Source organism: Trachurus trachurus (assembly GCF_905171665.1).
Source record: "Trachurus trachurus genome assembly, chromosome: 13".
Classification (NCBI taxonomy): domain Eukaryota; kingdom Metazoa; phylum Chordata; class Actinopteri; order Carangiformes; family Carangidae; genus Trachurus; species Trachurus trachurus.
This window is the reverse complement of record NC_139892.1, coordinates 30438591-30451393: the sequence shown is the minus strand read 5'-3', so window position 1 is coordinate 30451393 and position 12803 is coordinate 30438591. Positions and strand designations below refer to the sequence as shown.

Sequence of the window (12803 nt, the reverse complement as noted above, 5' to 3'; positions counted from 1 at the left end):
TCCTGCGTTTGGCCACAACCAAGAAGAAATAGCAAGGTAGCTAGCCTTATCCTGCTAGCGGAAGGTGGTCACTAATGGAAATTGTGGACCGCCATTTGGTCCCAAAAAGACAAAACTTAATTTTGACGTCCGCGATAAGACATCTGAATGTGTTCGTCTGAAGATGATCAGACGATAATTAAGTAGGCTACCCGTCACCTGCGTTATATCCAACTGTGATTATGTATGAGGAACAGATGGGGCATCCTCTTGGGCAGGTAACTGTGAAAATGCAGGTGTCATTGGTGTCACCTTAAATGTATTGTTTTCTAACCATTATTTATTTGTAAGGTGTTTTTTTCTTTCTCTCAAGGCTTAGTGTCGGCCATGACGTGAAAGGCTTATCTCTGGCTCTGTAAGGTTTCGCCCCAGATTCTTCTGATTTAGTGGCACTGCCCAATGTTGTTAACAGCTTGAAGACGTGTATCCGCGGCGATTTTTAACGTCTTTAGACCATGGATGTATTATATTATCAATGCTTTAGACCAAATTGACACAAAGAGACGTAACGCGGACGCCAAATAGACGCTCTGAACCAAACAGGGATCCGTAGAAATCAGACATGTTAAACATTTAGGCTACTTGCATTCAAGTTACTTACATAAGGAGGCGGAGAAAAGTCAGTTATGGCCATGATTTGAGTTGGTAGTATCCTTGGCTAGTCTTCTTGTGCTCTGGTGTCATCTCTCCCTCTCTGTTAGAGGCATTTTAGTCGAAGAAGAACATGGTTTCTGCCACAGGGGGTATCTTGAAGGGTGCCCTCACCTGGACGCTGTTCATTGCGCCGCCGTGGTATCACACGTGTGGGCGGTGCCTGTGGTTTTTAAATGTAGGGTGGGTGGGTCAGCTGTTCAACAGGAAGTGTCACTCTGTCTGCACTAATACGCACGCGTACATGCCGCATAGTTCACACCTACGTGTCATGATAGTTGCGGTGGCGCTGCCTGCCAGCTCTGAGCTCTAGCAGGCGCTAGCAGAAGGCGGCCAAAGGGGCGGAAAATTATAAGCTCCGCTGCAGATGTGTCCATTTAGGCTCATTTGCATAACCTTGAGCTTCTCTCAACTTCAAATTGACGCTCTGGTCGCCCGCATCGCCCGGCTCGCCGCATATTCGTCTGCCGGCTCATGACGCTTTTGGTGTGAATGCACAGGTTATATCATAAGAAGCAAAAAAAAAGAAAGAAAGAAACTTGGATGGAGTTTGTGGCTTTGTTTTCTGTTCGAGGCGCCATTCCTTTATGATATCTTTATATCTAAAATAGTTGTATTCTGGCATTGTCTCAACTCCCATGATCAATTAACTTTTAGTTGTATGTACAGTACCAGTAGTTGTATGCAAATTACACATACACTTTGCAAGCTGTGATATCTAACCCTTTACACTGAGGTCGTGTTGACGCTGGTTGAATGTCAGTTTGTAGTTTTATACCAACTGAATGTCACTCAGCAACTGGGACTGAATCAGATGAGCATGTGGCTGTGTGTCATTTGGTAATTAGTCAGACACCATCTTGAGGCAAGTGATTAAGAAGGACAAGTGACCTTAACGGACAACAACAAACAGAGCAGCCAGTTTCAGACTTCAGACTTTCTTCAGGTTTCTAATGAAGGTTTTTTTTTTTAACTCCCATTGCACAATTTTAAAGGTGGACTGACAGATCATGTGTCTCAAACACATAACACATCTCTGCATTTTTTAAATGAGCCTCTGCATTGCTCTTGTGTGCCTGTAGGGAATCCCAATCCACCTAAGCTTGAAGGGATCCTCCAACCCAAAGGCAACTCCCTCAAAATCAGCTGGATCAAGCAAGATGATGGTGGCTCACCCATCCTACATTATCTTGTCCGCTACAAACCCGTGAGTATGCTTATTAGAGTTGACGATTCAACTAAATGAACCACTTTGATAGTTGTAGCCATAATTTCTTAAATAGAAATGCCAATAGCCCCTCACACATTAATATTTGCTGGTGTTCATAGCCTTTTTTGATAGTAAACTGGGCTTAGGATAGTTTTTCATATACATATAACAGTCAGTTAAAACTTGATTGTAAAAAATCATAAATCAAAATAATGAAAGTCAGCACTAAAGTTGTTCATCTTCAAGCCTTCATGTTGATGCACATAATAGAAAGAATCAGCGGATAAACTGAATAGCTGACAGCCAGAAAATCAATTCTGCATCATATTAAAATGAACCCTCTTTGGGTTTGGACTGTTGGTTGGACAAAGGAAGGACTTAACTGTGAGCTTGAAAATATCTCCTTGAGAAATTATTTTTTTCTGATGTTTTATGGACCAAGTGACTAATCAATTGTTGAGCAAAACAAAAGACATGTAGACTAGTTCAAATGTAAACAAATGTTCATAGTGAATATCTATCTGTGTGCCCTCAGATACAAGCGCCAGAGTGGAAACCTGAAATCCGACTGCCCAGCGGAAGCGAGTATGTGGTTCTCAGTGGACTGGAGTGGGATACAGAGTACAGTGTGTATGTGGTGGCAGAGAATCAGAAGGGCAAGTCACAGCCAGCAACCATGTCCTTCAGGACGTCCACAGAGCCAGAGGCCATCCCAGGTACCCTCCCTCAATTCACTCATCTTTAAGTGGAACTAAACAGCCAGAAAACTGAGGAGCCAAACTCAAAGCTCAAACGCAAAGCATCACATTCTATTTTTACCTCTCTAGCTCTGAAAGGTGAATGACAACTAAATAAATCTACGAAAAAAAAAGATTTCCTGGACAGCGATGAGCCAGAAATGATTTTCCGGCTGAATTTTCTCACTTTAAAGTTTTGACAGCCCTTGCTAAATGAGCTTGAGTTGGTGCTCACAGAACTGGGACAGGCACTTTCCACAGAGGATGAAATGATTTCCTCTCAATGGTTGTAGTTTTTCTTTAGCTTTGTTTACTGTTAAAATAGAAGCCGAGTTAATAGTTTGTCCTTTTGTAGAGGCCTCCTTTAAATTGACCCTCAATAACCACGGATTAACTCTGCTGCAACTGAGGTTTTTTTTACTAAATGTACATTAATCACACAGCCTGTTAGATTCCCTGTAGGCGCAAGAAGCTGTCGAGCGCTTTGCCGAAACATCGCAACTCGAACCATTATGTCTTCCTCTCACTTCTCTTCTAATTCATTTTTCAATCTAAAACATTTCCCACTCACCCACCACTGAGTCACCTTTGAGTCAACATGTAGTTTTCCCCTTTGTGCTGTGCTTTTGCTTTGATGTGTTGCTGTATTTTTTTCTCCCGTGAAACAATTTTTTTCCACTTTTGGTTTTCAGACCTGACACATTTTCACTTTCTCTCTTCCTCTGTTTTCCCTACCCTTCTCTTTTTTTCCTCTTTGTTTCCCTTCATTCCCTCCCCTGTATTCGTCCTTTATTCTCTCTCTATCCCCTCTCTGAATGTTCCTGCTCTCTTGCCTGGTCCTGGACATTGGTGTGGTGGACCACGTGAACATTTTCGTCCTGACCTGTGTGCATTTTGGTGTGGTCGGGGTTGTGCTGTCCTCCCCCCTCAGCCACTCAGGGCTGCTCATCTGTGACATGCACTTTGGTATCACTCATCTTGTCCCTCATCACTGTACTTCTGCTCTCTTAGTTTTCGTTGGGAAGGCACATCACAACAGTAGCAGAGAGGTTGCCTTTTCTCTGGCCTGGCTGTCTCTCTGGACGATTTCACTCTTTAAACAGACTTTGCCCGTGACAGACGCGTCTCTGTTATGGGTGAGAAAAGGGTGCTGTATAGCTTGAGAACAGACCAGACAGACATGCTGAACCAAAGGCAGTGGAAAACCTCCGCCTCCCACAGATTCACTCTGCTGATCATTAGCGCAGCTAGTCATCAGTACTAGTCTACAGAGCAGTGGCAGTTTACAGTAATGAACAATAGTGGAATTGAAATGAGGTTATTTTAAAAATAGATGAAACAGAGTAAAGGCTGAGTGCTGGACCTGTCCGTTTACATAAACACTGTACTATATTCTTTAATTGCTCACAGAATTTTGCATATGTACTTTAAAGGTTTGTAACATTAACGTTTACATAATTAAGAACATAAACAGCTAACTGAAAATGTTTGTAATAATAATGGCACCGTTGATAAGCTGTACACAGAATTATCATCATAAGGAAACTGTTATTTTTGTGCTGATTACTAAGACAAATGTCCAGATATTTCTCGTGCATGTAATGTGTATCAAATGTCATTCAAAATACCTGTTTTTATACATTTATAATTGGAGAGTGCTTTACTCAGCTGTATTTAATTCACTAGCAGACGTTGTTTACATGTTAATTGTTGGCATCACAAGAGTACAGTTTCTCTCTAAACAGAGAATATTTTAGAGAGTTGACACACTGCAGTCTTCTGCTGGAATTAAAATGGACTTCACATAAACGGTGATGATGCCTCCAAGCTTTTTGTGACATCTGGAAAAAGCATCACATTGATTTTGTCCACAAAATATCCTTCATGTCTGGATAACTAGCAACACAGTGTACGCTTTGGTTTGCTCTTCTTTCTAATACCAAATAAATGGGTTGAATATATATTTTTAATGGGTTTTTTTTAAAGAGCAGCCTAACCCCCAACCCATTTGCATATAAATTCCTCAACAAGCTTCATATTTTAAACAAAGTTGTATAAATATTTGAACACAAGTCAGACAGCAGAGTCTACAAAAACACATCACACTGCATCTAAAATCATGCTGAGACAGCTAGAACCTATCACTGGCCACTGCAGGTGAGTTGTTTCCATGTTACGGAAGTATTTGTGGTAACAGTTGCATGGTTGTTTCTATAAAACTGTCACGCTGCAGTTGCTTAGTGCTCCCCCTCTCTTGTCTCATGTCTGGCAGATTTGGGTGATGAGGCAGCACTCTCCATGGGCATCATACTCTGGGCAGGGATCCTTGTTGTGGTATTTGTACTCCTGCTGCTGGCGGTGGATGTCACCTGTTACTTTGTCAACAAATGTGGCCTCATTATGTGCCTCTGTGGAAAATCAGGCACCGGCACCAAAGGACACAACCTGGAGGAGGGCAAGGCAGCGTTTATGTGAGTATTAGAGACAAAGTGTATGCACTTCAATAATCTTTAAATAGTGACATTTGGCCACATTAAAGGCCCACTTACAGTAAAGGCTTAACTGTGATATGACGAGAATAGGAATGGAAGGACAGACAACCTGAAAACATGACGCCCCTGGCCCAGGCTGTCACCGGTGCAGAAGCAGAAAAAATCTACCCAGCAAGTTGAAACATTATCTAACTCGTGCTCTTTACCTCCCTTCAGCAAAACTGACAAAAGCTACGAGTTAGTAGCTGTAGCTATCGAGTCTTCTCTCATGAAGAAGAAGCAAGTGAAAAATGATTAACGTCTACCCAACGTGTTTGTTGTCCATAAGCTCAATTTGGACAGAAATCAAATAGCAATGCAGCAGAATCAAGATAATAATATCCTTTTCATTCATGATCCTCATACACCTTGGCCTTACACTTGTAATGACAGATTGCAGATTCTTTGAGTTGCCCCTTCCACATTTCACCAGAAAACAGAAAATTCACTGGTTGCACATGTGCAAGTAGATGAAAGATTTACTTGTCTCAAATTGTAGGGGCAAAATGCCCCCATTTAGGGGCAGTCTGGAGCCCTGCTAATTGTTGCTAGGTGTAAATGCACAAAATGTATCAGATACACATCACATGGTTGCATCAGGTAAACACTATCCCTCAGGTAAACCCTGTTTGTTGGAAACATGGGCTGTTTGCTCACTAGTTCACCAAATTAACTTTATATTGAAAATATGATATTTTACAGATTGCAATACTGCCCCCAAGTGGCCAAAACACAAATATTTTTGTATGAGCATCTCGGTATTTAGAGTAATACATCTGTGTATTCCAGACATGTATTAGATCAAGTTCTAAACTATCTTGTTGTTGTTTGTACCTCATCTGTTGCACTTATGTACTTTAGTACTTCCCACTTTTCCTAGAAAGCCTTTTCAAGGACTGACATTTAAGATGATTAAGAGTTTAAGATGAAGGTTTCATGTTTAGGCTGATAAAGCAAGAGATAAATGGAGAAGAGTTTCCCATTAGGAATAAGTGAAGAGTTGTGCCTCAGGAACAACATAATCATGTCTTGTGACGGTCCACTCAGTGAGTATCTAAAAGAACAGGGAAAATACACAAATCAATAACATGGGCCATTAAATGAGATGAAGTTTTTAGAGTGGTTTTCTCCTTCATTGAAAATATGAAGGATGCTCCATTTAGGTGAGGCACTGAATACACTCATGTTCAGAATAACGCAGGTTTAAATCGATTTGAGTGGGAAGTTGCATTGTGTATCGATTAGTGCTACATTCATTGCTGCCAGCTTCTTTAAAATACAGCCACATGGAATAGTTCATGTGTCAGCCAATCAAATATTGAGACAGTCACTGGGTTGAACAGATATATCCATTTGGCCTGTAGACAATATGTTCTTGTCTCAAGTCAACCAACGATGTTCTTAATTACAAATTAATCTCACTGAATCACTCATCTCTTCAATGTCAAACAATTGTGAAATAAAAGGCAACTTTCTATTGTATGAGAAGACGTCTTCAGATGCTATGTTTTGTCCACCCAGTAGTCCGTGTAGCTTTTTATAATGACAATAAATCCTCCCATTTTATGAGCTGAAACCCAAAACATGAAGATTGTTTTCACTGTTTTTGTTTACAAAATTTAGGTGATCATAATCTGTTGTCTGTCATTATTTCTGTCCAACAGAAAAGACGAGTCCAAAGAGCCAATAGTTGAAGTCAGAACAGAGGACGAGTGCACAGCCAATCATAACGCAGCAGGACCCACAGAACCCAACGAAACCACGCCTCTCACAGAGCCAGAGTGAGTAACAGCTGACATACAGCACACTGCCTTCTTACTGCTCAAGTCTTTCTAGCTGTTGTGCATTGCACTCCACTTCAAAGAATCTTTTTTGTTATTGAACAGGACATTTGACCCTCGAAATTTCCAGAAAAGTTGAGGTCATTCTTGAGTGGAGTCCACTGAACTGTGTTGCTTTTCTGTTTTTACTCCCTTTCAGAGGGATTACTGCACTTTGTGTTTCTTCTCCAGCCTTTGGAGATTTTCTGTCTCATTATCAACAAGGTTGAAGCAATACCAGTTAAAGACACTGAAAGACTGTCACTGTCCTCTTGAGTGTGGTCAACTCATTCGACAACCTCAACAGCCATCTTTCATATCAGCAGTCTGGAAAAATTAGATTATACAGTATGACGTTGTCACTGGTACTGTTTAACCCTTATAGGTGGTTCTGCGTGGTGCTGTAGTTTACTGCAGGAAGACTGGTGCTTTTTTAATACGTTAGTTTTCCCAGTAAGTGTACTATGTGTTGGTGTGTGTATGGGATGTATCCTTTAATGTCCACTCACAGCATGACGCCCTCTTTTTCTGTTTCTTTTTTCTCACTAGGCTTACTGTAGTAGCTGCTGTTTTTCAGTTGCTTTGTCTGTTTGTGTGAATTTTGAAAGCCAACTAAATCCTCTGCATGCTCTCGTCCGGCCACCCTTCCTCTGTCACAGTCACCCTGGTGTCTAGTCTGTGTGTCTCTGTTCTCTCCCTGCTCTCTCAGGCTGGCGGCTTACACTGCTGCTCTGGCACTGGAAACCCTCTCCTCCGTAGCCACCAACTCTGACACAGCCACTGCAACAATTGACCCTGCTCAGGACAGCCCCTCTAGCGAGACCACTACCCTCACTTGTAGCCTGTCTACCCCAGCCAATGAACCCTCACCCACTCCCATTCTAGCCCCCGCCCCTACTCCAGAGTCCAACGCGACCCTGCCGACTCCTCTTCTCTCGACATCCGCCGTTGAGGCTAAAATGGCCCCCTTAGTAGAACAAAGAGGCAACACTGCCCCAGAAGAACAGGAGAAGAAACTCTCCCCTCCCTGTACACCTGAGTGGACTAAAGCTCAAAAGTCTGGGACACCAATACCACCGAAGCGTAGACACTCTCCCAAACTTGCCGCTCTGAATGCTAAAGGTAGCCCCCCTGTATCTCCACTGGCTACATCTTCCCCAGCGTCCTCTCCCAATCCCGACACCAAGAAACGTGCTCCGGGCCCGCCCGCCGCCAAGGTTCCCAAGCAGCGAGACTTAGCCTTAGACATCCAGAAGCCAGCACAAACTGCCTCCACTTTAGCAACCACTGCCCCTCCAAACCCAGATGCTGATTCAAATACCACTGCCCCAGACTCCAGTAGCCTTACTGCCTTTGACACCAACAAGCCTACTGACCAAACAGTTGATAATAACATACCCACTGCCAAAGATGCTGCTAATAGCGCTCCCTCAGCGATGCACAGTGCTTTTACAGTCCCGGATGCAGACTTCCTCTCTCCTCTTCCCGTTACCCCCATCTTTTCTGTTCCCGCCCCCTCCAGTCTAGAGACGCCGATATTGAATGATTTCTTCACAGCTGATCCTGACACGTACGACTTCCTAACCTCTAATTCAGAGTTAGGGTTGACAAACGGGACCGAGAGACCCTCCCTGCCCCCCGCAGACCTTATTAGCTTAGACAGCCCACCCTCTGCCCCTTTTCTGCCCAATGGAGATGGAGCAGACCTCCCCCCCTCAGGCCCAGTTCTGGAGGCATCAGAGACTCTGGCCAAGACCGCTCCTGTCAACGATGAGTACGGCTCCCTCTAGAGGTTTATCTGTGTGTGTGTGGGTGTGTGTGTGTGTGTGTGTGTGTGTGTGTGTGTGTGTGTGTGTGTGTGTGTAATTTGTATGCCCATTCATTCACCACCGCATCTTGCCATTGACCACACAATATGAAATATTGTAATGGTAAACTGTGGTAATGAGATTGGGACGATTATCTGTGAGATGTTGTGGTTAGAGGAGTGATATAATGGTTTTGTTTTCTATGCTTGTGTGTGACACTTTTCCATCGTGAGGTCTCTACTGTTGCAACATTCACCACAAGAATAGGTGGGCCCATTTCAGACATGCAGCTCCTTACATAAATGTGAGGGCGGCTTTACCCACCAATCTCATGTTTTTAAAGGTTCCTTGAATAAGAATAAGATTTCTTCAGTCTGAACTGAATGTGCATCATATCAAGTACAGGCTACAGCAGCACAAGGTAATACGTCTCATTCAGCCCTCGTGTTGTAAGGAATGTGTCACTTCAAGGATAAGGCTGGTGAATTCATGTATTTTTCTTAATGTCAACAAATCCCAGTAAAAGGGCCAAACCAGAGTTGATCCTACTAGTTCTTTTTGTGGATTCAAAACCCGATGTGTTCTTGTTCCTTTGAGCTCCATCATTGTCTGAAAGCATTGAAACAAGTAAGTCACATCATTCCACAGGGTGACACAATGAATGTTGGTACTATAGTTTATTTTGAGATGAAGTTCTAAATATTTGTTGATTTCGAAAATAATAAATTATTCAAAATTATAAAATTATCAACATGATTCAAAACGAACTCATTTTAAATTTCATGTTAGCCTCATTGCTTTGTCTTATTCTATAACAAATTTTTAGGTTTTTGAAGTGTTGGAGGAAGTTCCATGTTTTATATTGGAGATGACAATAATCATGACTTAAAACCCTCTTTAAACAACAATAATCAAACCTGCTGTCTCTTTCACTGTATTTGAAATGTTCATTCCTGCCATCTTCATGGATGATATTATAACTATAGATAAGAGATACAGCTTTACAGCTCACATTATGTGGGCAAATCTGGACTTTGTCTCCTCACAAAGTGTTTGGGCATTGTCTGTCATAATAAAATAGGCATATAATGATTAAATTAATGAGAAAAATTTGGGGGGGGGTGGGGGTTGAGTTTGAAAGGACGGGACAAATGCTTACGGTGACTATTAATTAAGCCTTCAACGGCAAAATAAGCTGAGAGATCAATCACTGACACAAAACATTCTGCACTCTTTAACTCAGCAGTGCTGCCACTCCCCCTCGCGCACCACATGTCAAATATCACGCAGGCATCGTGGCTCATTCCATAGCAGCCCTGTCATATCCGAATAAAGCCATAACCAACACTTACAGTACTTATGTAAGCCATCACACAGATAGAAAAAGCCAGCAATGTCTCACATACCATGTCTGAAATGGGCCTTATTTTAATGACTTAACACTTTGTCTCAGGCAGTAAGTCAATGCCTCTGAGTGTTGCCTAAATCCTCACCAACTCTGCAGCTCCACTAAAGAGAACGGAGGCTAGTCGTGGTGTTTTCCTGCTCCGAGCTGCAGAAGAGACCTAGAAACTGGGCCTCACTGCTTTAACACAAACACGGATATCACAACCACAAGCCCGGGGCTCATTGATTGTCCTATCACAGTCTCTTTGAGGTAGAACTAAACTGATCGATAGACAGTATTTGTTTCAGTTTAGGAATGATTTGTATGGGTATGTCATCTGTTTAATTCTATCTGTCTGTTATCAAGGTGGTGAAGAAATATGTAAGAAGACTTCTGAATACATACATGTAGTGTCTTCTTACATATTGGGTGAAGATGTCTTTGAGAATAAATGGTTAAACTTGTGTTTAACTAAAGTGCTTGTTTGCTGACAATCTCTTTTGCCCGAGATGATTAGATTTCTAATTTTGAACTTTCTCTTTTTTTCCCACTGCAGGAAGATTTTTTCTGACGAGAAAGTCAAACTGGAGGGGGCCGAACTATCAAACACCCTGACGGAGATCGCTGCAGAACACAACAGTGTCATACAGACAAAAGGCACCGAGAGCAAAGCATGATGGGGCAGGGAATCCCCAGCCCGGTCCAAAACATTTTGCAGCAGCAACGAGCAAGAAACACTGCAGGAGTTTTGATTTCCAGTGCCCTTAACTACATATTCAAAACACACGTATCGATTGGTTAGAGCGCACTTTGACTGTGCTTTCATTTCTGCTTTCATCCATGAAATGTTTACTACACCCAAGGAGTCTATCTTTAGGTCATAAGAGACTTATTTTATTTTTTTATTCTTATTTTATTCAACCAATCGGAATGATTAAGGAAACCTCTTATTCTAACGGTTGCTTGGGAAATATATGAAATTAGACTCTACTTTCTATTGTGCTAACATCTTAAATTGCGATTGCACACAGGTATCGGATTATAATGACAAATGTAAAAAACATAACTGACTATATATAGAAATTATTTTTGTTATTTTCATGTTCTACTGCTCAAATGTAAAACTGTTTGCATTTTTTTTTGTTTGACTCTTAATTTGTACACTAGTCTCATTAAATAGCTCGTTCTGCATGTCTGACCTGCAAGTGGTTGTACAGTTTTGTTTACAAGGTTTATTGTTTCACTGTTACAGGGATGTTCTATCTCTCACAGATTTATTGGCATTGGTTAAACATGGGCCTGAGTACAAAGTTTGTATTAAAACCATATTTGTTATGGTTTTAAAAATACAGGATTAACCCACAGTGAGCTGCAGGGGGAAAGAGGCTGACAGAGAATCCTACAACACACTGACTGTGTGCTAAATCTGATCAGATTTCATGATCAAATTTGTCCAGACTGTCACTGCCGTACAACGGTGATAGTTCAAAAATATTCATTAATAAAATGTGTTTGATTAAAAAAGGCAAATCGCTGAATTAAACATTCACAGAAAGACAAGAAATGTAGAACTGCTGATTCTTAGCCAGGGGTTGAAGAACTGTGTGAATGTCTTATGATCTGGAGCTAAATATACACCACATATTTGTTTGGGGGGCAACAACTACGATAGCTATCATTTCTTCCTCACACTGAAGCAGATCAATGGTCTGCCGTCGTTCTTTGGATTGTGCGTTTGAAGCAAAAAATAAATGAAAACTCTCAAAAGCATTTTTGTACTATTTAAAAACTACAAAGATTTCTTTTCCATTCCTGCCTGCAAGCTTGTGCACTGTGCCTGTGTGTCAGTAGATTGTCTTGTCATCAGTTTCTATGATAATCTGCATAGCTTTGTTGTGAGAGATTTAGCCTATTCTTTTGATTTAATATATTGTATTATTAGAAGAAAAGTATGATAAATGGACTAATGTTGTCATTATAACACGTGTAGTGTATAAAATTGTCCGTCTCTGGTCACAGCACTATATATTGCCAGCTATAGTGAAGGGAGGTGTTTTGAGCCTTGGCATGAATTCAGTCGGTACTTTATAACGTATAACTACAAGGCAGATAGACGTGCCCGTGTTTGTTTGGGGCAAATAGTTCTCATATTGATTTAATGAGTGTCAGCCTTTGGGGTTTGTTCTGGCATAAATACACATTATTTTTATTTATCTCCCCCAGGTGTTATTCAAGTGTTCTGTAATGTGGTCTTTGAATTTTTTTTTTTAAATATCATTATTTTAGTTTTTGTCTTTTTGTACAAAAATCACTCACCAAGAGCGACTGCTTGACAAGTGCAGGAAGCAGGGTGGTCCACCTGAGGCAGAGGATCAAAACTTTTTGTAAAAGCTTTAGATAACAGATGTAATGTTGAGAGAACTGAACACAGATTTGTGGTGTATACAAACAAAAAAACTAAACAAAACAAGCTTTACTCACCTTGTACTCCACTGCTGTTATCAGACCACCTTGCTCCCTCATCTCTGGACGCTCCCTTTTGGTTTTATTGGGTCAAACTCAGAACATATCTGTTGTGTACAGTCTGAGTGCTAACCCATTTACAAAATAAAAAAAATGG

The 12803-nt window shown here is 41.4% G+C and overlaps 1 protein-coding gene across 2 annotated transcripts in view; it reads left to right on the top strand.

The window, feature by feature from the left end:
- Positions 1–12803, top strand: part of ncam1b (neural cell adhesion molecule 1b) — a 73726-nt gene extending 60923 nt beyond the window's left edge. Inside the window, exons 14-19 of one of the 2 annotated variants that reach the window (XM_083985503.1) lie at positions 1773–1897; positions 2436–2616; positions 4910–5108; positions 6833–6949; positions 7698–8762; positions 10740–12803. In XM_083985503.1, the coding sequence (XP_083841629.1) occupies positions 1773–1897; positions 2436–2616; positions 4910–5108; positions 6833–6949; positions 7698–8762; positions 10740–10860 (1808 nt within the window). In that variant the 3' untranslated portion in view covers positions 10861–12803. The remainder of the gene's footprint in view (positions 1–1772; positions 1898–2435; positions 2617–4909; positions 5109–6832; positions 6950–7697; positions 8763–10739) is intronic. The other variant, XM_083985504.1, reaches the window with a different exon arrangement.